The sequence below is a fragment of the Ailuropoda melanoleuca genome, chromosome 2 (assembly GCF_002007445.2).
Source record: "Ailuropoda melanoleuca isolate Jingjing chromosome 2, ASM200744v2, whole genome shotgun sequence".
NCBI lineage: Eukaryota > Metazoa > Chordata > Mammalia > Carnivora > Ursidae > Ailuropoda > Ailuropoda melanoleuca.
Genome location: NC_048219.1, coordinates 16505568 through 16532609, shown reverse-complemented (window position 1 = coordinate 16532609; position 27042 = coordinate 16505568). Strand labels below are relative to the sequence as shown.

Genomic DNA, 27042 nt, shown 5'->3' with positions numbered 1-27042 from the left:
AGGATAAGCACCCACAGAAAGAAGGGTGAAAACAGACAGAAGCTAGGGAAGGCACCTTGGAGGCCCAAGTTCTAGAAGGCTACAGCATAATTTGTCTGTTTTTTCCATGGGAACCATGTGCATACATGTTTGCTGTCCAATCAGAGAAGCTCTCTGCATTCCTAACAGAGGATCCTTTGTTCCAAACAGCAAGGCTCAAAAGACAGTCTGATAAAATCACACTGAGAGCAGGACTCCCAGCTGGTGCAGGGGCTGATGCCATTCCATAACACACCCTACAGGAAGCGGCCTGAGATAGGCAGCTGATTGATTTCCACAGCAGGAGCCTTGTGGAGGGGTGGGGTGGGGACTGGTCAAGCATTAAGAGAATTCTTTAGCCACTGACTCAAATTAGTTCACCAGGATGCTGACTTTATCCAACAGATCTGTGTAAGTCACTCTCAGAACTAACACTCGTGTGTTGACTAATTTTTGAAAAGAGGGAGGAAAACCATGAAGCTTTGCCAGGCAGTGGAACTCTTGTCAATTAACTCTTACTTGTCATGGCATCTGAAGAGGGGGAAAAAATATCAAACCCCCACCTCTCTAGAAGTGGGCTGAATAAGATGCTAGTAGCAGCCTCTCCAGTTGTAAGAATCAAAAATGTCTCTGGATTTTGCTGAATGTCCCCTACGGGCAAAACTGCCCCCAGTTCAGAACTATTGGTCAAACATGGCCTTTGGTACCAAACAAACCTTTCCAATCCCAGCTCTAACAGTCACTTGCAGTTGGCTTGAACAAAGTATTATAACACCTTCACGTCACAGAGTTCTCTTGTCTGCAACTGGAATTTTAAATGTCTGACTGATGGGGGGAGGTTAGGGTTCGAGCTCACTTAGACTTAGGTGTCTCTCACCGTACTTGCCACTACATATCACTGCCGCTGCACTCCCTTGTGCCTGCTTCCCGTAACACACTGTCCCCCCACAAGGCCTGGCACAGAGCAAGTGCTCAGTACGAATGGACTGAAAGGAATAAGGAGCCCCTTCCTCCCAACCCCCACCAAGGGATCCATGGACCATCACCACGTAGCACTTATTCTTATCCCGGACTGGCCGAAGTTCTGAAAGGTCCATGTTTCAATCACAGGGCTAGCAGTAGGAAAACAGCTTGTGATGGCCTTGGGAATAAGTGTATCCCATTAATCTTCCACCGCCAATACCAGAGACTGGTATTTGAAAAGCACTCAGTAGTGGCAGTGGCTAAGTATTAAGGAAGGTGGGGAGGGAGCACATTCTTCCCATAGCTAGGTTTTCCCAACCAGGACAGCTGAGACTTGGGAAGAATCCGTTTGGCAGGAGACAGCCCTCTGGTGCAGTGATGCTTTGGTGCAGTGACCTGACACGACTCCCTGTGGGACTCATTTCATTCCCGGTGAACCAACCAACCCTAACAATAAAGTGCCCTTCAGAGCAACTTACCACACTTCCTAGAGGCTCCCTGCTTATGCTATGGCTCGTGTGCCAGCCAGCTAGCTTGAAAGTGCCTAGGATTTTTCTGAACCTAAGGCTGAGGACTAAGCCAAGGCCTGAGACTGGTTACCGTTCATTTCCAGATACAATGAGAAACAGTCCTGTTCTACAAGTCTGTGCTTATCTCAACCGTGTTCACTAGACAAATACTCAACAATAAACATAAGTTCTGCATGGAGTAAATTCTAGTTTTTCCAGAAACATATTTTTCTTCCTTCTTGTACAAAATGGTGAACCTTAGTTGCAAATGCTACATGCTGACATGATATGTGAAGAATTTCAGGAAACTCAAATCAAACTGCTCAGTCCCTTCCTTTGTTGCTTTAAAATCTTCCCTTGCTATCAAAATATCCAGACAGATTTTTTTGTGTGTGAAATCCATCATTGATTTCTTGACAATCTTCCATTTGGTTTTACTACCTCCACTGAGGCGTGAGGCTCCTTTAAGATGATGTAATGGCTGCAATCTTGGGATTTTGCTTTGTGATGCTGATATTTAAAATACTAGTGGGGATACTGTAAAATGGGGCTGGAAAAAGTTCAACATAAAGCAAACCTAAAGTCCTTAAAGGTGCCTTCTTCACCTTCTCCCCACCCATTTGCTACAGTGGGGGCGGAGAGGATTATTACAGAGTCCTGGGATTCCTTGGGTGGGGCTTGGGGGGTGGTCTCCGAAGTGTTATAAATATCAGCAGCCAAACTGTGAGTTCCTGGGCTGAGGAGAGCAACTGACAGACCGTAGTCTCCCCTTAAAGGCATGGAACGAGGAAGCTTCCTGAAGTATTTCCACACAGGAAGTTCCTCTTCTCTTTAGAAACGCATCATCAACCAAACACCTGCATCAACAACTCCACGAAAAATGAACTGCTGACGCCAGGGAAAGTGCCTACGAAATTTTAAACCAGACCCGGATTAGTACTAGCAAAAATCAAGAATCCAGGGCTTGGCCTAAAGGAAGGCTGACTTAGAGGCAGTTGCTGCTACCACACAGCCTTAATCAGATTATGAGAAGGCGTCTGCTACATAAATATTTAACTTAATCAACCAGCACCTTTTCCAGCTGAATTCTAAGTTTCCCACATGTAGGTGGCAATTTTCTTCAAAGGCAGTGGTTCTCAACCGAGGGAGATTTTTGCCTTACAGGGGACGTTCAGCAGTGTCTAGATAGACATTTTTGGTTGTTACACTGGAGAAGGGTTGCTACTGGCATCTAGTGGGTAGAGACCAGGGAGGCTGCCAAACACCCTGCCGTGCACAGGACAACCCCCCACCACAAAGGTCAAGAGTGCCTAGGCTGAGAAACGCTGTTCTAGGGCACTCTCTTTACTTCCTTGGACCCTAGTAGTTCCTATTGGAGTAGCCTCATGGATGGATGGATGGATGGAAGGAAGGAAGGAAGGAAGGAAGGAAGGAAGGAAGGAAGGGAGGGAGGGGAGAATGGAAGAAAGAAAAAACCAAGACCGGCCAAGGGTCAGCGCGAGGCTAGACAGGGGGTGCCTACTCAACTTACCTTGCTGTTGTAGAGCTGGAGATACCAAAACCTCTAGGTGACACACAGGTCATACCAAGTGTGATTTCCTTTCTTTCCAAGGGCAGGTAGATAATGCTGATCTCATTTGCTTTATTTTCTAGTGAATCTAACTGGCAAAACCGTAGATGGGCTGATACTGTCTTTGTAATTGTTTGAAAAGCAGGAAAGTATCTTTGTGTAAATTGGCAGCCTTTCAGCTCCATGTCAGTCCCTGTCTTCTAAGAGTTTTCATGTGTGCTCAGAGGGAAGCCTAAACTCGCCTTCCATGAAGCAAAAAAAAAATCAAATGAAGAGGTTTACAGGGCTTTCTTGTTCTGGCGTTATGGCAGGATACCAAGGTCTTCAGACAAAGGCTGTAAGCATGCGCAATCCCTGACCCCGGGCTTTGCTCAAGCAGAATTAGGATTGAGAACAGTCCTAAGCAGGCCCACGGCCTTACCTATATCCCACCAGCCCAGCCTCAAAGGCAAGGAAGGAAAAGACCAACAGGCTTGGGTGCTTTCAATGCACCATTAGGTGAAGTGAACCTTTGTGAGAAACCTATGGACCCTAAAATGTTTCCATTTTTCCCACTTGTTCTCTCTTGTCACCAAGTGATGCAGTGCTGAATCTGAAGCCCGGCCCAAATACGCAGTAAGTACAAATTAACACATGAAATACAGACTGCAAAGGGCAACTGGGCTTCTTGATGCTGCTCTGATGCCCTGCTTCCCGAATGAAAGGCTACTGTGGTTCTTGGGCAGAGTGTGTGTGTCTGTGTGTGTGTGTGTGTGTGTGTGTGTGTGTGTGTGTGTGTAGGAAAGGGTTGGTCTGAGACCCAGAATGATCTCAATTCTTGACTATAAAACTAGCACAGGGAATTTCAAAATGAGGAAAGCCTCGTGTTATCATCACAGTTAATAGATTTCTTTGGCTTCGGTTTCAGTGAAATAAAGGTCCCTCCTTTCTTGTTAATGTCCTGTTATGCACATACAATTCCTTTTCCTCAATAATCACTGACTCTCTTGTTCAGGAAAACAGAATTTCCTGAAGAGATTAGCCAAAGTCTTTTCCTTCCAGTTTTCTGAAAACATGCTCAACATTCTCATTTGAGATTTCTGGAATGACAGAACCCAGTAAAGCACCTAACTCAGGAAGGTTTGAGGTCTTTGCCTGTGTAGAGTGGGAGAGGACTCTCTTCCCATTTGATAATCCTTACTGGCTGCCCAGATTCTATTGTTTACTCAGAAGCAACTGAGGGAAAAGCCTTTCCTTGGAATAATGACTTTCAGTTTTTCACGTTCATTTAAAGAGGAAATAACTTTTCCCACAAGCTGCCTCTCTACGCATTTCTCAGCACTACTGCACAGCCCCAAGTAAGCCTGGGGTTGTCCCCAGACCTGACTCATCTGTCCCTTCCACCCATCCGCAGTGGAGTCAGCCAGGTCAGGGCAGAGCCTGCACTTCTGTCTATAGACTCATATCCTCTTCTCTTTAGCAGATTCTGTGCTGAGAGTGTGATCCCATTAAAGGAACAAAAAAGGGCCACGGGGCTGGATCCCTGGAACCCTGGGATCATGACCTGAAACAAAGGCAGACCCTTAACCGACTGAGCCACCCAGGTGCCCCTCTGGTTTTGATTTATTAGAAACACTTTGAATCTGAAAGCAGAGTCACGCCTTATGAATCTGGTCTGCTGTTTTAGTGAGGGAAGATTAATCCATTGCTGGATACAGAGCACATTAACCCAGAACTCAATACTCAAACCACAAAAATGACTCAGTCCTCAGAATGGGTCCAAAAAGACCTTCCCTTTACTCAGCCTCTCGGGGACTGTGGAACTGACACACTGAGCTTTTTCCCCTCCCATTGTTTTCACTTCCCATGAGCTCAGCAGGAGCTGAGCCAGGAGTGTGTTCCTCCCCTCCTGACCAAAGGCCTTTGCTGGGAGGAGGCAAAAACTCTTCCCAAAGCCGTTGACTTTATAAGGCGGACCTGTGGAACCAGGCTTCTGATTTGCACCCCAACGTGAGGAGGATACACAAAAGACACACAGCTCCACCACCCTCCTTCTCTCTCTTTTCTTCCAGTCTTGCATTTCAACAGCAGTCCCCTGCAGAGAAACACACTCTAAGGTGACCAGCTCATCAGTGTCTGGTCCCAGTCTTCACAGGGTATTGGTAGTGGGAGGCTTATTCTTAGAAATCAGCGAAACAAATACGCTATCATAAGCAACTAAGCAGTGACTGAACTCTGAGCACTTCCAGGCTACATACTAGGCTACAAATAAAATACAGTAACGTCCAGTAATTTCTTAAAATCTTCGAGCTACATCAAAATTCAGAATGTTTCTAGCAACCTAGGATTAAATGAAAAGGAAATGATTAGTTGTCCTCAAATCCACTCTGTATGCCTGCCTGTGGACTCTTTTTTATATTCCAGCTTGTATTTAATGCAATTTTAACAGGCTTGTTTACTTCATTTTCTAGCTCACTGAAGATAAGTAAGGAACAGACTGGTAAAGGCAGGCCCAGTGACAGAAGTGAGAAGTAACCGCAGGCGGACAGAATACGGCTATCCGGATAAGAGGGAGGAACTTAGAAGCTACACACATGCTAAGACGCACTAAACAAGAAATTCAAAACCCAACTCAGCCTGCGCAGTGATTGAGAAACGTTCAATACAAAGCAGCACCAAATGCCTCTAATATCCTTGAGGATATCACCATCAGAGAGAACAGCATCATCTCTTCTCTAACACTAACCTGCACTCATCAATAAAAACGTCTGCACGACACAGTGGTTAGAAGATCAGGCAAATAAAATTTAAAACAATTCCCATGTAAATCAGAATCTAGTTTGATAAAACTATTCTGAAGCCCAAAGGGAGAGACTTCAGTTTTCTAAGAAATTCATTTATTTGGTTAGACAGTTAATCCTAAGTAAGCCAGAGCCTGGAGAAGACAGTCTCTCCTTTGAGGCGCTTACAGTGGAAGAGGCAGGAACACCACATGTGATGAAGCAAGAGGGGCCACCCCGCCACTGGAATGGAGGTGTGGGCGTTTCCAAGAGGAAAACATGTGGGCTCACAGGTCTGAATTTCCCCTTACTCCCCCTCCTTATTTGGGGCCTCGAAAATCCCAAAAATGATGACTTGTCACTCCAAAGTGCACTGTCTCCAAACACCATAAAGGGTCTTCAGCCAATGTCCCGCTTCAGAGCTGAACACCCCCTAAGTTGAGAGTCCTTCTGAAACAGCCACCCTTCTGTACTTGGGTCTTGTAACTTTTCTCAGGACTATGGGGCTCTGACCTGGTGTCAACACCACCTCTCCATCCATGTCTGTACTCAAAAGAATCCTGACAGGCAGGGGCTTTAGAGAACAAACTCTGATGGCAGGAGTATGACGGTGTACGTGGGAATAATTAACACTAGTGATGGAAACAAAGTGCTGGAAGCAGCCTTTCCACATCTACTCTGTGCACCAGGACGGAAAAGCAGCAGAGGGGCCTCCAGCAGTGGAGTGAGGCCGTTTTTGGCATTGACAACAGAGGAAACTCAGGATGAAAGGCTCCTATCCTGAGAGCCATGACCCAACAGACAGTCCTGAGAGTTCCAAGCCCCTAACCTGGCAAATCCCATTTTTTTAGTCAACTCCTCCCATCTTCCCCTGTTGTTTTAATTTCAACTCACAAAATCTCAGGACTGGAAATTCTGACTCAGGCAAAGAATTAAAACATTTTTGCAGTTAGGGCGGTGCTTTTCACACTCTCCTATAGGCCAAGAACTCGTACTCCTGGAGGCCTGCAGTATAGTCTTAAGCACTGCCTGCTATAAGTGGGAATTTTCTTTGAAATGTCATGTTTCATCATAATAACTCAGGAGAATTTTGATTTTATTTTCTAATACATCAATAACTTTCCCCTGAAATATGAGGGAAAAAAAATCAACACTTTAGGAAGATGACCTTTGTTTATCTTATGACTTCTCACACCTCAAATGAAAAACAGGGACCCGGAGAAACATCCGCTGCTGTTACAAATCACAAGAGGCGATTCTCAGAGTAAGCAAAAACGTTTGGACGTTTCTTTCTATACCCTTAGTTGGTTATTGACACTGAAATAAATTACAATAGAAAAATGTTCAAACGAGTTGCCCAGAATCCAAGAGACTGTTTAGTCTCCAGACAGTGTGCTTTGACGGTGTTGGAAGTGAGAATAGTGGCCCCAGGGACAAAAGTTAAGATGTATATACAATGGGTTTCCAAGCTACATGAAAAGAAATGCGTATCAGATAGCAAAAGATTAAAAAACAAGGGAAGACTTACTTTAAAATCTGCTAATTGTTGGTTGATGAGATCCACTTCGGTCCCCACGACCCACTGGAGGGCCTCCCCCTCCTCTGCCGCTGTGGTCATGTCGTTGAGGGCTTTCAGCTTCCTGTAGAAGTCCTCCACGCGGCCCAGCGTCAGCTCCAGCTGCTCCTGGCGAGCCCTGCTCCTCTCTGTCAGTTTACCACACTGCTTGTTCAGGGCTTCGAGCTCCCTCTTGAGACCTAGCAAGTCCAGAGTCCCCTCTTCCTCCAGCATCTGCCGACACTCTGCTTCAGAGGCCTCTATGTCTAACCTGAGGGCTTGGATTTTGTGGAGGAATAGCCGTACATCCTCAATTTGGGACTGGAGGCTATCGGTGTCTCTGCCGATGGCACCCATGCCGTCTAGCTCATCGTCCAGGTCCGCCAGCTGAGAAAACATCTCTCGGACTCGGCAGTGAAACTGGCCAATCCCCTCCAGCTTGTTTTCCATTGTCATGCAACCACTGTTCACTCTTTGCTTCACTTCCAGGAACTCTTGCTGGGCGACCTCGGCTTGATGTAGAAGTTGGGAAGCATCGGATCCATCTGGGGCATCTTCTACCAGACCCCGAGTGAAGTTCCTCAGGTAGTCTACCTGGGGCTCCAGGGTCTGCAGCACTTCCTGTTGAGCTCTTAGCTTCTCCAGGTTCTTGTTACTACAGGCTTGAGAGCCTAGAGCATCAAAGATCTCAAGTTGGTGTTTGGCCCCTTCAACCCTCTTTTCAATATTTTTAAAGCTTTCCTGGAACTCCTTGAGCCTCTGAGTCATTTCTTCAAGAGACCCTGTTTTGGCCTGTAGTTCTTCTGTAATGGAATCCATGTTCTGGTTGATTCCAGCCTTCTCATCCCGGATATCATCTTCATCAGTTTCTGAGGAGTTGATCAGAATGTCAGCAGCACTGTTCAGGATTTCCAGCAGGGAGCGGCGCTTTTCCACCTCACTCAGCATAGCCTTTGATCTCAGGAGACTGGACTCCAGCTGCACTGGATCCAGAGTGACCTGCAAGTCCGACATCTTGGCCTTACAATCTTCTATCCATGGCACGAGGTCCTGCACATGCCACTGATATTTCTGAGCTTTCTGCAGACAATCCTTGAGCCTGGATTGTCTGTCTGCAGTTTTTTTACTAAGCTCTTCCCAGTGGCTTTTGAGCTCAACCAACTGGTTTTGTAAAGTCTTTTTCTCTTCTCCAGGAGCTACAGAAAGAAGCAGAGATTCTCCTTCGGCCACAATCACCTCATAGGAACCACTGTGTTGGTTGAGGCTCTTCTGAAACTCTTCGTTCTCCTGGAGCTGAGACTGTAGCCGCTCCAATTTTGCAGAAATTGGGCAGTTTTTCGCTTGCTGGCTTTGTTTGTCATCCAACCAGGTTCTCAGCTCATCAAACATTTGCTGGAACTGCTGGGTGCTGGCAAGAGCTGCCTGGAGTCTGTTCATGCGATCAGCTGAAATGAGAAAATCAAATTTAAACCAATCAAATCTGAACATGGCATTTAAAATGTTTGCTGAGAGTATATGGTCTAATCTTTAGGGAAGGAAACTAATGCTAACTGAGGGCCTACCATAAAAGCAGCACAGAACTGGTCTCCTTCATATGCTAGATCTTATTTAATCCTCACATCAACCTTGTAAGGTGATCTGAGTAACAGAAGTAAACTTTTACTTCTAAGCTGGTAAAAAGCCATAAATGTTTCTAGAGAAAGGCAACAAATTGATGGCAAAATTCTTGTACAAGGCCATCATAAGCATCTAATTCTGCAATATGGTATGTATGTGTGTATAAATGAGTGTTAGTGAAAGTATGTGTGTAACTCCACCTATAAATGTATCTGTGAGCCTGAATCTCTACCCGCTGACGAAGCTGGTATCAGTGCTCTTATCTCTGGGATTACGCCATATAAAGCTTCACATATTGTTAGTGCCCAGTCAACGTGTGATAACCACAGTGGTTCTCACTGAAACTGGACAAAGGGTGAGGGTAACACTAGTCTGAGTCCGAAACCTGCTTACAGGTTACCCTAGATTCTTGGGACTATCATGAAGCCAATCTTTTGGCCTGCCACTAATGTCAGCAGCGTGTGCCTACCCTAACTTACCTGCAAGGTCTTCTAAACCTTGGAGAGGCAGGGCAACTGTCTCCAAACGCTTCTTCAGCTCGTCCTTGAGGTACTGCTCCCCAATGAGTACTGAGAGCTCGTCGCAAAGCGTCTGTGCCTCCTTAATCTCCTGGTCCAGCTGCTCCACGTCGGATCGAATCTCACTGGTCTCCTCTAGTTGCTGCTTCACCGCCTCAGGTTGAGTGCTGATGGCTGACTGGCCACTTAGTCGCTGTCCCACTGCCTTCACCTTCTCTGATAAGTCCTGGAGCAGTTCTTGGTACTGGGTACTTTTGACAATAGCTTGGTCAATTTGGCTGGAACGGGAATTGAGTTTGTCAGTCAGCTCAATCCACTTCTGATTGATGCTCTGGAGTTCTTTCTGTACTTGGCTGGTGGATGGAGAGACATTTCCAGGGCCTGTTAGGATGCCCTGAGCCGCCTCATTCAGCTGCTTATGCTGTTGCCTGCGTGCTTCGAATTCCTTCAGCATAAACTGTAATAGAAATGACATCAAGATGTTTAGAGAGAAAAGACAGATGTAAAAAGAATGTCAAAACAAAAACTGATTTTGGATTGTGTCAAGTAGTGCCAACTCCTTTCGAAAATAAACCAGAAAACTCCAAGGACCAGGGTACTAGGAAAATGCAATATCACTTCTAACAATTGCTTCATAAAAACTTGTTTTGAAAGGTCATTGATTGTGCCTATTCTTTTTCTTATTTGTCCTACTCTGTTTCAATATCAGTTACTAACGTTGGCCTTGTTTTCTGGATTGGCACTCATCAGGTTTGCCAGACAAAACCCAGGCCTCTGAATTGCAAGTCTGGAACCCTGGGTCCCAGAGCTAGCTATATTCCTGGCTGGGCTTGCCATTTCAACTCTCTATACCTCTGTTTTTCCTAGTTTCTTTCTTGGAATTCTAACAGTGCGTACAATCTATCCATTATAACATAGCACGATTAGACAATGAGCTTCTTTAAAGCAAGTAGCATGTGTTTTTACTCTTTTCTATCCACTATTTCACTCAGCAAAGTAGTTAGGGTTACAGGCGCTGGAGCTGGACTGCTTAGGTTCAAATCCTGACTCTATCACTCGCGAGCTGTATATATAACCTTAGGTGAGTTTTTAAAGTTCTCCAAATCTCAGCTTCCTCATAGATAAAATGAGGAGAGAAAGTACTTATCTTGCCTGTTTTAAGGATTAAATAAAATAATTTATGGAAAGTGTTCGTTACTCACACTGTACCTAAGTAAGACATGACTTTAAGGAATAACAGATGCATAAACGATGAACTGAAACAGAATGCAAAAAAAGTAAGAATGATACCACTGGTGTGAACACGGCACTGCGAAAGCAAGAAGGATGATTAATTCTGTGGAGGATGACAAGAGGGGACAAGGGAAGTCAGGAAAGGCTTCACAGAGGACACAGGAAGGAGCTCTCCCAGTGAGCAGACAGGCTGAGGAGGGGCATATCAGGTGGAAGGCGTAGGATTAGCACAGGCACAGGGCGCTATGAGCAGGGAAGGACGAGTCACCTGGCGTGAGCTGAAACCTGTGTATATGCGAGAAGAGTGGGAAACGAGGCTGGCAAGACAAACCGGGACCAGATTGTGGAAAGTCTCATACACGACACTGAGCAAGTACTTGGATTTTGTTGGCAGCCAAGAGCCAGCGAAGCATTTTCATGTATTCAGATGCGTGAATTAAGGAGATAATTGGTAACTGTGGAGAAAGCACTAGACAAAGAAGCCCATTAGGAGGCTGCTGCAATGGTAGAGGCCTGAGATCAAGCCTCCATAAGGGAGGAGCACTTAGAATGGAGAATTAGAACAGTGGTTCTCAAAGTATGCTCCAGGGGCCCTCAGAGTCTCCAGACCCTTTCAGAGGGTCCATGAAGTCAAGCTGTTGACATAAAAATACTAAGATATTATTTGCCTTTTATAATTTTTCTCTCATGAATGTTCAGTGGAGTTTTCCAGAGGCTACATGGCGTCTGGTATTGCAATAGACTGAGTACAGGAGCACATATGAAAATGTGTGAGAACATTCTACTAAGTCAGACATCAAAGAGATTTGCAAAGCCATAAAACAATACCACTCTTTTATTAAAGTTTTTATGTTTGGAAAATGTTATTTTTTCATAAAAAATAAATATGTTACTTATGTTAATGTTACAGTTTAACCAATATTGTTTTTAAATTAACTAATAAATATATATTTTTAAATTCTTCAGTATTTTTCTTTGTTTTTAAGTAGGCTCTACACCCAGCATGGGGCTTGAACTCATGACCCTGAGATCAAGACCTGAGTTGAGATCAAGAGTCAGATGCTTAACCAACTAAACCACCCAAGTGCCCTTAATAGATATCAATAGTTAAACACAAGCTCTTTGGGGGCCTCAATAATTTTTTTAAACAGATTTATTTATTTATTTTAGAGAGAGAGAGAGAGAGAAAGAGACGGGGTGGAGGGAGGGGCAGAGGCAGAGGGAGAGATAGAATCTTAAGCAACTCTGTGCTGAGCACAGAGCCCAAAGTGGGGCTCAATTTCACAACCCTGAGATCATGACCTGACCCAAAATCATGAGTCAGATGCTTACTGGACTGAGCTACCCAGGTGCCCCTGGTGTCTTCAATAATTTTTAAGAGTGTAAAAGTGTTTTAAGACCAAAGAGTCTGGAAACCAGTGGAATAAAAAATATTTGTAAGTGAACTAAATAGGACTTGATAATTAATTGCATGCAGGGGCTAAAAGAAAGGGTTCCTTCAAAAACTACTCTTAGGTCTTAGAGAACTTGGTGGATGGTGAGAAGAAATGGAACAAGTTTGAAAGAGTCTGGAGGAGGATGGAGAACAAGAGAAGGTTCTCTGGTGCTAGCCAAAAAAAAAAAAGAAGAAGAAGAAGAAGAGGAGGAGGAAGAGGAAGAAGAAAAAGTTCTCAGCAGGAATGCATTAGAAATGACATAATTTGACCAACCTAAATGTCTATGATGGTAGGCACTTAAATCAATTCTTTTTTGAGGTTAGAGCAAGAGAGAATCTTTAAGTGAAGCCAGCAGACATAAGACATTACATTAAGCAATATGATCACTACCACTGGGGATTAAAAGTAAAATACGATTCTACAAGGGAGTCAGAAATTCCCCATTCTCACATCCGCTCATCTAACTGCCTCTGTAATGGTATTAATAATACAGTTATTGACTATCTGACAGGCACTATGATAAAGCCCTCACAGACATCTCATTTAAAGCGAGGAAATGTAACTCTGGAAGGTTAAGTGACTTGTCTAGGGTCATTTGAAATCTACTTGCTGAGAGCAGCATTCAAAACCAGGTTCATGTGACTCCAATTCCTTTGCTTAATGCAGTAAGCTTCGTGGCTCACCTGGACCTGCTGCTTTTGTGCAGTCAGCATGTTGGGGTCAATAGACAGGGGTCCCAGTACCCCCATCATCAGTTCCTTCTCCATCAGCCAGGGCCGGAGCTGGGATTCTGCAGCCTGGAAACTGGCCAGATGACTTGCAGATTCCTCCAGCTGCCTTTGCCGGGCCATGGTCGCTTCGGTGGCCCTTTCCCATCGGGAATCTGTAGAGGGGAAATGAGAGAATGTGTTCCTTTAGTCTCACCAGTCACTGTGGCCTGATCCCTAAGTTACATTCCTAATATACTGCAGGAAATGATCCCTGTAGCATTAGTTAAAAATAACCTTCATTTAATTTTAACCAAAGTAACACAGTTCTGTACTTGATTGTGGCAGTGGTTATATGAAACTACATACAACACACACACACGGATGCATGTTTATCTTATACTATATTATTTTATGGCCTGTTTTTTAACTCTTACTATATTATAAACATCTTTCATGCCAATGTTTTTTTCATGCCAATAAATATTCACCAATATCATTTATATATAGTTCAATATAAACACAGAAAAATTCATCTAATCCTTCCAGTGAATGATTATTTCCTATTTTTCATTTTCATCACCAACGCTCTCCTTATCACAGCAGATTATCAGATTGACTTGCCCAAGAAAGCCAAACTTCTGAGACTTTCGAGTGGAATCTCTAGATTCTTTTCCCTAATCAGACTCACTCACTCTCTAACCCTATTTGGGCCTCTTGATTGCTTATGAAAATTAACTAAAAATAAGTACTGCTTTATAGGATGTGCTGAAATTCTATATTTGCTTTGAAGATAAGCAATTTAGTGAATTTACGACATCCCTCTGAATACTTACTGAGTTCCTCTTGCATTTCCTTCCAGTTTTCGGCTTCTTGTGAATTGGGGTATGTCATCAGTAATCCAGCCAGGGCTTCCTTCACTTTTTGGATTTTTGGAGAATTCTGTTCCAATTCAGCCAGGAAGGCCTAGGAGAGAGAACATCAGGGATGCCATGAGATTTCTGCAGAGGAAACAGAGCTGTGTGTGTGGAGGAAAGTACGGGAAGACTGGGCTGCAATTACAGCTTCCCCTTCTGATTCTATCAGTGTCTTATTTAATGAATTTAAGATACTTAACATTTTTGCTTCAATTTTTACTTTAAAATGAAAATCTAAGTGGCAGGATCTAAATTTCTTTTATGTACAACATATTGGTAGAACCCAGTAAGAAGGTATTATTAATCCCCCCACACACAAAGTGTCAGATATGATGATGATGATGGTGATGGTCAAGGACATTTATGTAGCTGGAGAAGATGGCATATTATGTCCAATTATAACATAAAAAAATTTTGGCAAAAAACTTTTTCAATAGGACTTTCTATATGGTCTTATTTCACCCCACAGTTTTCCTAGTCCTACATGTCAACCTTAAGAACGAACTGTAATCACAGCTATACTTAAAACCCCCAAGAGTTGGAAAGGGGCTTTGATGAGAATGGTTTGGCTTACAGCATCACAGGGAAAACAAGATCCCATTCTCAGGGAGCCGATCCTTTAGAGGAGGGATATTCTCTTTCTATAAACAGATCTGTTTGTTTTTTTTTAAGTTTTATTTATTTAAGTAATCTCTACATTTCACATGGGGCTCGAACCCATGACCCCAAGATGAAGAGTCGCCTGTTCTTCCGACGAAGCCAATCAGGTGTGCCTGGTTTTGCTTCTGAATATTATTTATAATAATCTCTCATTTCATAGGTAAGAAAATTCTCTAAGAGAGTTTAGGCATATTAGTCCTTTGAAAGGGCTCCTCACGGCCTGGGTGGGTGGCCGAGTCCCATGCTGAGGTCCCAGGCTCCGGCAGCAACACGGGTACAACGGCCCCTTCCTCTTAGTGTTTGGGAGGCAGTGCTCATGCAAACACAGTACCTTGTTAGAGTCAGCTTGGGCTCTCACTGTTTCTGGCTTGGTTGGAGATGAAGAGGCATCCATGGCTTTCAGGACTTCCTCTTTTGATTCCAGCCACTGTAGCACGGAGCCTGCTTCCTTCTGAACTTCCTGCATTCTGCTGAGGACAGCCTGAAGGCTTTCCTGGCGTTCCCGAAGCACTCCCCCCAGTTTCTCATATTTCAAGTTTACATCTGACATGTCACATTGGATCTCCGTCAGATCTAGTATCACAGAAACGAAAATCAGATTGGGGATAGCTCTCCAAACCTCCCCATGGGTGCCTCATGCTAAATTACTCATCAGGATTAAACGTCTCTCCTACTCCTTCTCATGAACTAGAGATTCTGTTCCTGCTAACTCACATTAATGTTCTTGTTTATATATACAAAGCAAAAGAGCTTTCATTAATCTGCTTTTGGATTTTGACATTAGGTACTCAGATGTACAAATAAAATGCTAAATACACCTGGGAACTGCAGAAGTGAAGGGAGTGAAGGATTTGGGGCATTCTTCTGCTCCCTCTTCTCCAAATAACAGAGAAATCATGGGGCCGGGAGGCTGAGGGTTAGACTAGACTACCTCTAATGTGGCTTTCTTATGACTCAAAGATTCACATATATTTTCTTCAAGGTCTTTCCTTTCTGGTCTTATCTAGTGGTCCAATTTATTTCCTAGTACCGTATCTCACCGGCTGCCAACCCGTTTAGCCTTTAGCAACCCAGCCAAGAAGCATCACAGTGGCTTCTCCCCAGACTTTTACCCTCACACCCATCCTGGCAGCGGTTCTTTCACACATACGGAAACATACACAGATGCCAACGTGAACACTGTCCTAACACATCCAACAAAGAGGCACTGTGAAATGGCATTCTCACCTTTGCAGGTGTGGTATCCGTTTACACTGCCTACAGAGCTTCCTACAGAGGGCAGTATGGAACCTGAGCAGAAGGACAGGGAGACAAACAGGGCAAGACAAACGTGTTAGGAATACATACAGGCACTGAATTTGTTCTCTGGCACTCACTTTAAGCTCAGGTATCAGGAGGTTAACACAGCACAAGACAACATACTCATGGAAAGAGACAAATCATTTTAGCTGCCAGGCAACAGAGCATCACTCAGGTGTTTTGGCTTCTTAGCAGTAGTGATTCCTAACCCTTTCTAAAGGAAACCCGAATTCCCTTCCTTGATCTCCAACTTGAATTCTTTGGATCCTGCCATAATGTTGCAAAGCAAGTACTGATAAAATTATTAAGTCTTCAGAATACCTGTGCTGTCTGCCACATTTTGGAATGAGGATTTATAATAAAGCCAAAAAGGTTCAACTTTAACATCAATGTCCTTCAACATGATAAAAATGAACAGTGTAATTAAGGACAAAAAAAGCAGTATTCTTTTAATAAAGACATTAAAATGACTCCTTATATTGCTTCAAAAGGCAGATTCTCTGTCTTTTCTTCCATGACTTTCTGCTCTCCTTCACCAGAAAATGGAAATTCTAAGCGCCAATAAATCTGGCTCATAAATATTCTCATAAATTCTGCTTTGGGCCTTTGTTTCTGTTTCTAACTACCACGATTTCACCTATATTCTCTCCTAGGTTGATTCCTTGTATTTCAGGAGTGTCCCAAGTTAAATAAAAATCAGATCATGTAATTATAGAAATTATACAGAAATGTGAAGAATATTCATGATGTAACGTTATATTACAAGGACAGAATAAAACTCTCATGCGCACTGATTTCACTGGAAAAAGTTTTACGTTAAGGTTATATTAAAAAATAGTAATTGTGAAACTTTTAAATGTTAACATTATTGTATTTCCTTCCTTCCTTCCTCCCTCCCCCTCTTTTTCTTTCTTTCTTAAGTAGGCTCCACACCCAGTATGAAGTCCAACTCAGGGCCTGAACTCAGGACCCTGAGATCAAAACCTGAGCTGAGATCAAGAGTTGGATACTTAACTGACTAAGTCAGCCAGGCGCCCCTACATTATTGTATTTTCAGTGAAAAAAACGGATCAAACAAAAAGATCATATTACACTGCAGTAGGGTGATGACCAAAAAAGAAACTGGACTAGTAATTGGGAAAAGAAGGTCCTGGCCAAGACCATCGCTCACTCGGTCTACAAGCCTTAGTCTATGGAGGGACCTCAGTGTCTTCTCTAGGATATGAAGATAATACTAGCTATCCGTCAGCTGCCATGGGGTTACGGTAGAGAGGTAATGAGGGAGTGTACGTGAAAGCACTTTATGAAACAAAGAGAGCTACGTAAATGTCAAGGACTGTAATAGTCATGATTTTTCAGAGGTAGACGAGAACTTTGAGAGCACTCAGGCTAGTGATTTTCAAAGCACTGAAGGAGCTGCTTTAGGGACTCTGTAAATGTTTGGTTTAAATTTAATCTTCATGGGGCGCCTGGGTGGCACAGCGGTTAAATGTCTGTCTTCGGCTCAGGGCATGATCCCGGCGTTATGGGATCGAGCCCCACATCAGGCTCCTCTGCTATGAGCCTGCCTCTTCCTCTCCCACTCCCCCTGCTTGTGTTCCCTCTCTCGCTGGCTGTCTATCTCTGTCGAATAAATAAATAAAATCTTTTAAAAAAAATAAATTTAATCTTCAGAATACATTTCTAACTACTTAGAAACGGCAAGAAAACATGCACATTCAATTGCTGACCACATTTTAACCCATTAGATATAACCCGTTTATGCTGCTTTGGGGAGAGAAGGAAGTAGTTCCTGTTCCTCCCCATCGTACACTTCAACCTGCACTTTGTCACCGGCCGGAAAAGCCGTAGCTCTTTGCTGGCACTTCACAGTAGTCAAACCTACACAAGCCCGCTCGTACAGACAGACAGTTACAGCACATGTGCACTGTATTCAAGAAAATGACAAGAAAGGCTAAGGTGCATCTACTCAGAGCAGGCTCTCATTAGAGCAGAGCCGTGTGGTAACAGAATTCTTAACACGTCAGGTCATGATGATATCAAGCTACAGGCAAGCTTTTGTCCTCAATGCCAGTTTTAGGTGTTTTCCATGTTTAAGAAAAGAATGTGATCATTCATTAAAATTCTTGGTGATTTAACTTTGAAACAAGAATTTATTACATCACTTTCAAGCTTCTAGTTCAGTTTAATTGAGGAGTGTTCTGAGACTATAAAGTGAACTTTTTTTCACCTTAAATCAAGTATATTTGTGTTTGAATTTAGGCTGCATTACCTACATAGTGGGTGACAACTCAGTTACTGTGCCCCCTCAGTCCCTTCCCTTCACCTGTACTCAATGTACAACTTCTACCCCATGACTCTTGAGGAGATTAATAAATGAGTAATTAATGGGAAACTGGTTAGCAATCTACAGGACAATAATAATTAAGATTATCTTTTCTGCTGGGCAAAATTTACTTGAATTGCTATGGACAAATATCATCTGCATTACTATCAATTATCTACAAAACTCTAGAATAGCTTAGTAAATAGATATTCAGTTAAAGACACACACTCAGAACCAAATAATTTCCAAAAGCCTATTACGCAATGCCCAACACTTCATTGAAAGGACACCAAATACTTTTCTGTTGTCCATTTCCAAGACTTCGACAATTTTTTTTGGACACAGGTGAACTGTAAAGTGAAGTTTTAAAAACATTCGTCATCCTTTACAACTACTTATCTGTGTGACCTGTATTTTCTGGATACAATGCAACCAAACAAAATGCAGAAATAAATCTGATCATAAAGCTGTCATCCAAAAATGCTCTGTCAAATCTTTATATTCCCCAAGATAGTCTCAATATTTTTACTGATGGATTTTATAATAGATAAAATGCTATAAATTCACTTATAAGAGAAATGTATGCCAACAAAATATCATTTGTATCTGTTTTATGGAGTAGAGTTCTATTTGAGATTATTTTTAAAAAGACTTTAGTGCTTTAAAATGTTTGAAAAACCAATGATCTAGTCTAGGAGTCAGAAAACTATATTGGCCAAATCTGGTCCTCTGCCTATTTCTGTATATAAAGATTTACTTGAACACAGACACACCCATTCCCTTGTATATTGTCCATGACTGTTTCTGTGCTTCAGTGGTAGAGATGTGTAGTGTGACAGAGACCATGTGGCTCACGAGCTTAAGTATTTACTATTTGGCCCTTTACAGAAAAAGCTTGCTGACTCCTGATGTAGTCACACACTAGTAAGTCCCTGAACTTAGAGGTTTTATGTGTTGCAATATAAGAATCACCAATTCCCTGAAATGTTGTCATTTCTGGGTAGTTCCAAGAGATCTTTAAACTTCAACAGAAAAGTGGCTGTTCTCAGGAGGAAAAAAATAAACTTTTCCCTTACAACTGAAGTGACTGTAGGTGTGCACTAACACAGTCTGGCAATAAAACCTATGAGGTCCCAATGAAAAACAGAAAGTGACTGTGAGCTCATATGGATTTTGTTTGAAAGATTTAATTTGCAGCCAGAAATTATTCATAAATCTGAGCACAATCTTTGTATCCACTTCCAAGAAGTGCGGCAGTCTTTGGTAGACCAACACTGACTCCTAAATCCCTAGTCTCGCTCAAGATACCATGCTTATACCCTCCAGGGTTGACTCCAACCTAAAGATGATGCATACGCATCCATTCCCATGTTTAAAAGAAAGAAATCCGCCAAGATGGAAATCCTATTTTAATCCTTCTCTGTTCCTTTAGGCTAACCAGTCTCTTTACTTTTTCCCATCATAGGAAGGAATTTTGCAAAACAGAGCAAAGTTATATAGCAAATGGGAAACAGATCAGGTAGAGGGGAAGACTGATTCATGGATGGCTCCCCTTTGTTCTCATACCAACCTTGATTCTGACTTTTATGAAATACAGGTCCATAACCAAAGGCCAAAGGCCAAAGCAAAGAATGATGTCTATTCACTGCATTTTTAAGAGCCGGCACTCACCTGTCTTGGCTTGGGAATCAGGGGCTGTGATCTCCATGATGAGATTTTCTAAAGAAGTGCCTTTGCAGTTGATTTCTTCCACCAAACCTCCCTTACTTGCCCAGTCATCCAGAAGACCCTGTTAACAGAACAGCTAAATGTAACACCCGGGAGCATTCTCCTCATCAGTAGGGACAACTGCTCTTCTACATATACTCCCTAACTTTTGATAAGCTTTAAGTGACCATCCTCATGGATTCAGCCACTTCAGGATCTTGATTTAGCCAGCTATGATGTGGGAGAATGATACCCTGGAATATTCAGGACCTTCTCATTCATTCATTCATTCATTCATTCATCAATTAATTATCGAGCATTACTGCAGGCCAGGCATCATGCTTAAGCCTGGGAATACAAAATAGGATTATGACACAATTCCTAAAACCAAGAGGTCAGATTATCAATTGCATTGTAATGTGAAAATGTTATTACAGAAGTATAGACAGTAAACTCTGAGAGCGCAAGAGGAGACACATCTAACTGTCTAGAGAGAGGAAAGTTTTGAGTGAAGAAAAAGGTAGTAAAAGGGAATGACATGCGTGTAAAGAATACAAAGGAAATGGCAAATGGAGGGTAAAATGAGGAGCTAGATATTAAGATCTAGAGAAATACATAGAATCTTGGCTACACTTGGCATTTTCTTGAAGCCAGAGCTCTACCTACCACAGAAAACCATTAGGAAACAAGGTAACAATAAGGTCATATTGTCTCTAGATGTGGACTGCCTGCCACAGAAGTAGTATTCCACTTCTTCCAAAGCAGGGGTACCTTCTTAGCCTTGAATCCTTGCCTCCACACTGAACTTCCCCGACAGTCTACTTAGTTTGCTTTTGACTTTAAGCTGCCCAGCAGCAGAGAAAGTCAGAGCCATGAATGTCCAGCAAGCTCATGCTGCCTACCTGCAAACTGAGCCTTGTCAATTCACAGCTGTCAATTCCTTTATTAATCACTCTAGTTTCCAAAGAGCCACAGTTCCCAAACCATGGATCTGCTCACAGGGTATTTTAAATTTTTCAGGGAAATACAGCGACATCTATTGGACACCATGTGAACAACTACTACGAAGTTATTTAGACCTAACCACATAGCAAGTGAGACTTTTTAGTTTTTTCTTTTCTTTTTCTTTCTTTCTTCTTCTTCTTCTTCTTCTTTTTTTTGCCTTGAGGTACTATGAAAAATTTCTTGAAGCCATAAGGGCACTGTGAACCTAGAAATTGGGAAGCCTCTGCCCTGGGGGATTCCCTACAGCAAATGCTCCTGGCACTCTCTGTGAAAGCAACCAAACTCTTTCCCCGTTGTCTGGCTCGAAATAAATTCTTCTTTACTAAGAAAATAAGGAGAATACATGAGAACTACTTGGAGGTGGATATGGCTTGATTTCAACAAAAAGAAGAGATGCGTTAGAGGCACAAGAAGAGGCTGAATAACTCTGAATCAAAGAAGGGATTCTGCAGGGGATGGGAGAAAGGCTGATCTGACTCTGGAAGGTACCGTCCAACCATCTGATTCTAACGTTTCCTTTTTTAGCTGGAGAGCTAGTTCTTTTTTTCTCAGTCTCCTGGTCTTGGATCTGGTCACCCGCTCACATGTAACTCTTGAATTCTCACACACACAGTGAGAGTGTAAGGTTCTCGAGGACTGGACTTTAACAACTATCTTTTTTATGACCCACTACAGCATGAGAGGCAACTGAAAAACAGCTGAAACTTTACAGATGTTACTCCCTGGTGACTTTTTTGGTTTTGGTTTTTAAATAGGAGACATTTTGGTGCTCGGTGCTTAGGTAGGGGCAGGTGGGAGTCACATGAAGAAAATGGAGGGATTTCTAGTCTGATGCAGAAGGATAACTTGGACTTGTCGCACCACTTCCCTACCACAGTTGAGATCACACAAGCTTCCAAACTGCTGTCTAGCCTGGTCCCTGGAGCTCCTTTTGTTCACCTACCTTCAGGTGTTCAATCTGCTTTTCCAGCTCTTTTGCACTCAGAAAAGTCTCTGTAGGTGGAATATTTCCTTCAGTTTCCTTCAGCCATTTTTGGAAGGTCCTAACCAGCTTCCGAAATTCATCCAATTGCTCCTGACAAGATGATGCATCTTCCTCTCTGTCAACACCAATGAGGACATTTTGTTACTTGCCAGACTAAGCTTTGTAAAGATGTCAACTTGAACTAAAACTACACTCATTCTGGGACTCTAGGCATCTTTTCCTTACAGGGCCTTTTCCTTCCCATAATCTTTTCCACAGCAGCTTTGGCTAAACCACCACATACAATGTAGGAGAGCATCAAACTAAGGAATCTGTTGCCCTTGTTTGGACATTTCTGGGGAGAGGAGTCTTCAATCTTACTCCAGGCTAAAGCGAAAGTGAGAGAAACTAAAAGGAGCCTGCTATTTAGGTGCAATGATACAATGGAAAGAATGTAGGCTTTGAATCTCAAGTCCAGCTCTGTCACTTTTTAGGTAGTTGACTCTTCCAAGGCCTAATTCAAATGCTAATCCCCTTAGCAAGGAAGATGCTGAAACAGAGGCTCAGAGAAGTTAGGTTAAGCACACTAGGGGCACCTGGGTGCCTCAGTCGATTGAGGGTCTGCTTTTGGCTCAGGTCCTGACCCCAGAGTCCTGCGATTGAACTCCACGTCAGGCTCTCTGCTCAGTGGGGAGCCTGCTTCTTCCTCTCCCCCCTGCTCGTTCTCTATCTCCCTCTCTCAAATAAATAAAATCTTAAACACACACACACACACACACACACACACACACACACACAAATGGGTAAAATGAGCCAAGGAGAATTCAATCTCAAAATTAAATTTTGGAAGTGGCCACAACTATTAAACTTTAAGCCAGAGATCCTGGTTCTTCCAATGGCTAAATGGCCCTAAGTACAGAAGAAGAACAAGCTTCCCTGGCCTCCATTCCCCTTCTCTCCACTAAGTAACCTGAAGCTTACTGTGCTGTTTTAAGCAATTTTTTTCTGGTCACTTTCCTCAGGCAGCCACCTCCCAAATCAAGATTATATATATGGATAAACCATGAGAGGAAGTCTTATCAGGCTCCTAAAGCCATGTGAAGTTTACTAATGGAATCATGACTTTGAAACAGTCAGCAGATAATTTGAAATCAGTCATCCCTGTCATATATTCCCATGATTCCCTTAAAAGAAGAATCTAGACACTCTTCCAAAACAACAACTTAAATGTGGTCAAAGCAAGCAGAAAGAGAACCAATATAACCATTAATTAAGTCTGGAAAGTCTCCTCCAATTTTTCTCTTTATTTCAAATCCTGCCACAATCCTACTTGCTGCCCCGAATTTATTGTTAGGTCCAGGTGACCTGGGCTTTTGACTGTACAGAGGGAAACTGAGCCCCGTTACCGAGAAGGAATTCATGACTTAGTAAAAGAAAACCACTAAGCACCAAGTAGATTGAATAGCTTTGCCTAAAAGAGGCACTTTCTAATCTCCTATGACTCAGTAGCAGACTTCTTGATGCCATCTTTTCTGCTAAAGGAGGAAGAGAAAATCATTTCATTCAACAGCAAGAAAAAATTAGCTCCCCCAATTGACCAACACATATGAAAACTCACCTTTCTTTAACTGTCTTCTGTAGCTCTGTGAAGTCCTTTCTAAGGTTCTGTACCCTGTCCTGGTGCTGGGAGAGATCCAGTGCAAAGCCACAGGAGCTCAGTCCTGTGACCAGGTGCTCAAGTGTCTCGAGGTTCCCCTGTTGATCTTCCATTTCCGAATTGAGCTCCTGTCAAGCAAACAGGGAAATGTACTAAATCCTCTGATCATTATAAATAAATATACTCTAAAAAAAAAAAGGTATCTATATGAAATCGGGGGCAAGTTCCCCTAATCTGCAGAAAAAGAGGGAACAAGAAAACAGGCATGCTCGCTGGGTCAACTGCTAGACTTAAGCAATAAACATGGAGGATTTTTCCAATCCACCTGAGAGTCGCTAGGAATTGAAAACGAGTCTTGTCTCCTTTAGATGAATGTTCACAGATTTGGAAGGCAGCATGACAGAATGAAAAGAATGGAGGTTTTTGGAGTCAAAAAGACTCCTGAAAATCATTCACAGCTTTGCTACTTCTAGCTTGTGATCTTAAGCTATTAAATTTCTCTAAGCTTCCATAGCTTATCTCTTCTGTCAAACAGGGCAAAGATACATTCTCCACTATTATTTAACACCGTAAGATATTAGCCAATGCAATTAGGTAAGAGAAAACAATTTGTGGCATACGAAATGGAAAAGAAGAGGTACAACTGTATTTGCAGATTATATGAAAATATACTTGTAAAACCCAAGAGAATCAATAGTACAATTAACCAAACAATGAAGTAATCCAATAAGGTAGCAGGATATAAAACATATAAAAATCAAGAGTGAAAACTTCATCTACAATAGCAGCATAAAAGGTAAAATTTTAAGAACCAACAAGAAACATGCAAAACCCTTATGAATAAAACTTTAAAATATTTCTGACAGACACAAAAGCAGACCTTAATAAATGGAAAGACATCCATAAAGATGTGTGTGTGTATGTATGTACATATGTATGGGTGCATATATGCATGTGTGAATAAATAAATTTAATATGTTCCAAATAAAAATACCAATTTTCCCCCTATGACTAATAAAGTTGATTTTGAAGTTCACATGGAAAAATAAATGTACAATTATCGGTGTGAAAAATCCTGAAAGAAAAAAGAAAGAGAGAGAGAGAGAGACTAGCCTTCCTAGATAGTAAAACGTACCACGAAGCCTCTAGAATAAAAAATAGTATACTATGGTTCATGAACAGACAGACCAGCAAAGCAAAATAGAAAATCCAGAAATAGACATGAGACCACATGGACATTCTATATCTGATAAAGATGACTTCTCAAATCACTGGGGAAAAGATGGACTTTTCAAAGAAATGATTTTGGGAAATAGACCTTTAGAAAAAGAACTTGGATTCATACTATACTATATCTCAGAATGAACTTAAAATGTTAAAATATTCAAATGTAAAAGAATGAAAGAAAGAAACCATTTGAGTTCTAGAAGCAAGTATGGGCAAACTCCTTCAAACCTGGGTGTGGCAAAAGACTTTCAAATTATGACCAAAAATGCATGTTCAATAAGAAGTGATAAAATTTACTGTGTAAAAATTTAAAAAGCTTTTACAAATGGCCAAAAACACTGTAAGCAAAGACAAAAGACAAACTGTGAAAAAAGACTTTCAACATAGCATATATAAAGAACTAATCTCCCTAATATAGAACTCTTATTAAGTTGAAAGAAGAAGAAAAAACAAAAAACAAACTCCTGACAGAAAATAGTAAAGGCCACAAACCAAGAGTTTACAAATACATGCCCCTTAAATGTATAAAAATATACTCAACTTCATCAGAGAAGAAATAAAAATTAAAGCCACACTGAAATATCATGCTGTATCAATCAGATTAACAGAAACTAGAATGCTGACAACACGTTCTGCTGGGGAGGCGGTAGGGGAAACAGGTATTTTCGTGCATTGCTGGTGGGAATGTAAAACAGTGGAATCTGGACAGACCAGGATCCAGGTGAAAAGGATGCTGGTGTCTATGTGCCATTCCTTCCACCTTTCTGTAAGTCTGAAATTACTCAAAACAAAACCCAAGAAGGACAGCAAACCAAACCAAACCATGAGATCCTACTTTAAAATGGAAAACAGTAGGTAGTTGGATAACCCCAAGGCACCAATGCGGGGATACAGAATGCTGAGGTCCTATAGGGGGCAACGCAGGCGCCTGCAGCCGTCCTGGAGCCAAGGTGACCACTCCTCGGTCAACCTAAGTATACGCATATAATGTGACCTACAATCGTACTCCTGCACATGTATCTGGATCTGAGGTAGGTAAGACTTCATCAAATACTTCTCACTCTGCACCTACTAGGTATATGGTAGGGATACATTTCTCCACCCTCTTGAAACCCCAGTGCGAAACCTGCTTAAACTAATGAAACAAAAACGGATGCTATGCGCCCTCCCCCTGCTGCAGCAGTAGTCGTGAAGGCGAAGGGCAGGCAGGACGGAGTCCCCATCGAACTGAACCCTGAGTGACCATGATGAGCTAAGCAGTCTAGCTGATCTGGGTTGAACACGTAGAAAAATCAATCTAGGCTGTGTTTTTAAAAAAATGGACAAACAATATCTAGTCTACAGGGTGGTTGCGATAATTCTTTCTTTTTTTTTTTTTTAAGACTTTATTGATTTATTTAAAAGAGAGAGTGAGAGAGTGTGTGCACAAGCAGGGAGGAGGGGCAGAGGGAGAAGAAGACTCCCTGCTGAGCAGGGAACCCCATGTGGGGCTCCATCCCAGGACCAGGAGATCATGACCTGGGCCGAAGGCAGAGGCTTAACTGACTGAGCCACCCAGGCACCACTGGTTGTGGTAATTTTTTAAGATAATGCAGGTGAAGTTTCTAGTACACTGACTGACATACTATGCTCTCCTGTGATTGTTGGTCCCCTCCTTGTCCTTCTTTTCTCTTTGTTCTGCCACTGTGGCAGATATATTCTCACCTGGATTTGCTGGAAGAAATGTGCGATATCTTGATCTGGCTGATTTCCAGAGGCTAGCATCCGGCTTTTGTTTTCCATGAATTGCTGCAGTTTATCAGAGAGATGTTCGAACACCTCTGCCTGGGGCAGAAGCTTCTTCAGAGAGCTCTCCTTTTCTTGCTGCTGTAGACAGAGCTGCTTGAACCGCTGGCTCACCTCCGCCAGTTTGCCCTGCAGCACTGCAGCTGTGGTGCTGTCTGCTGTCTCCATGAATCGTGTCACCATCTCACGAGTGGCCTCCAAACTGCTCTTTTGCCGAGCAATGTCCTGCTTCAATTTCTGTTACCAAAAAATGTGTCTGTCAGCTCCTGGCTCACTTATCCTAGGATATCTGAGCCACAAACTAATAACCTAATAATTACATGCTCACCTCCTCAAGGAGGGCAGGACTGCAACGGAGCCTCTAGAATATCAAACATCCCATCCCCTTAGTTCTCCACCCCATTCCACTAATGACTTTGTAGCATCACTTTTCCTCAAGCTTAACAATGATTTGGAAATCGGGTAGAAATATCTTCACATGGATTAGTCATCATCTCTAAGTCTTATTAGAAGATTCATGGAAATGAATTCTCTTCCTGATACTTTTTCAAAATGATGTAATTATGGAACACAGCAAATACACCGTCGATGCTAACTCTTGGGGCCTAGG

At 42.5% G+C, this 27042-nt stretch overlaps 1 protein-coding gene and 1 long non-coding RNA gene across 24 annotated transcripts in view; one reads left to right on the top strand and one right to left on the bottom strand.

The window, feature by feature from the left end:
* The window catches only part of MACF1 (microtubule actin crosslinking factor 1), a 332081-nt gene that overhangs the window by 74960 nt on the left and 230079 nt on the right, over window positions 1-27042 (bottom strand). For 21 of the 23 annotated variants that reach the window (XM_034649704.1, XM_034649743.1, XM_034649718.1 and 18 more), the window contains 10 exons: window positions 26352-26669; window positions 23382-23548; window positions 21743-21899; window positions 19759-19876; window positions 15690-15752; window positions 14794-15035; window positions 13722-13851; window positions 12862-13061; window positions 9471-9966; window positions 7348-8819 (listed from right to left, as the gene is read on the bottom strand). In XM_034649704.1, the coding sequence (XP_034505595.1) occupies window positions 7348-8819; window positions 9471-9966; window positions 12862-13061; window positions 13722-13851; window positions 14794-15035; window positions 15690-15752; window positions 19759-19876; window positions 21743-21899; window positions 23382-23548; window positions 26352-26669 (3363 nt within the window). The remainder of the gene's footprint in view (window positions 1-7347; window positions 8820-9470; window positions 9967-12861; window positions 13062-13721; window positions 13852-14793; window positions 15036-15689; window positions 15753-19758; window positions 19877-21742; window positions 21900-23381; window positions 23549-26351; window positions 26670-27042) is intronic. The other 2 variants (XM_034649725.1, XM_034649801.1) reach the window with 1 other exon arrangement.
* On the top strand, window positions 376-5579 carry LOC109490922. The gene is made up of 3 exons (XR_002144282.2): window positions 376-429; window positions 3637-3675; window positions 5511-5579. It is a non-coding gene; the product is annotated as an uncharacterized LOC109490922 (long non-coding RNA).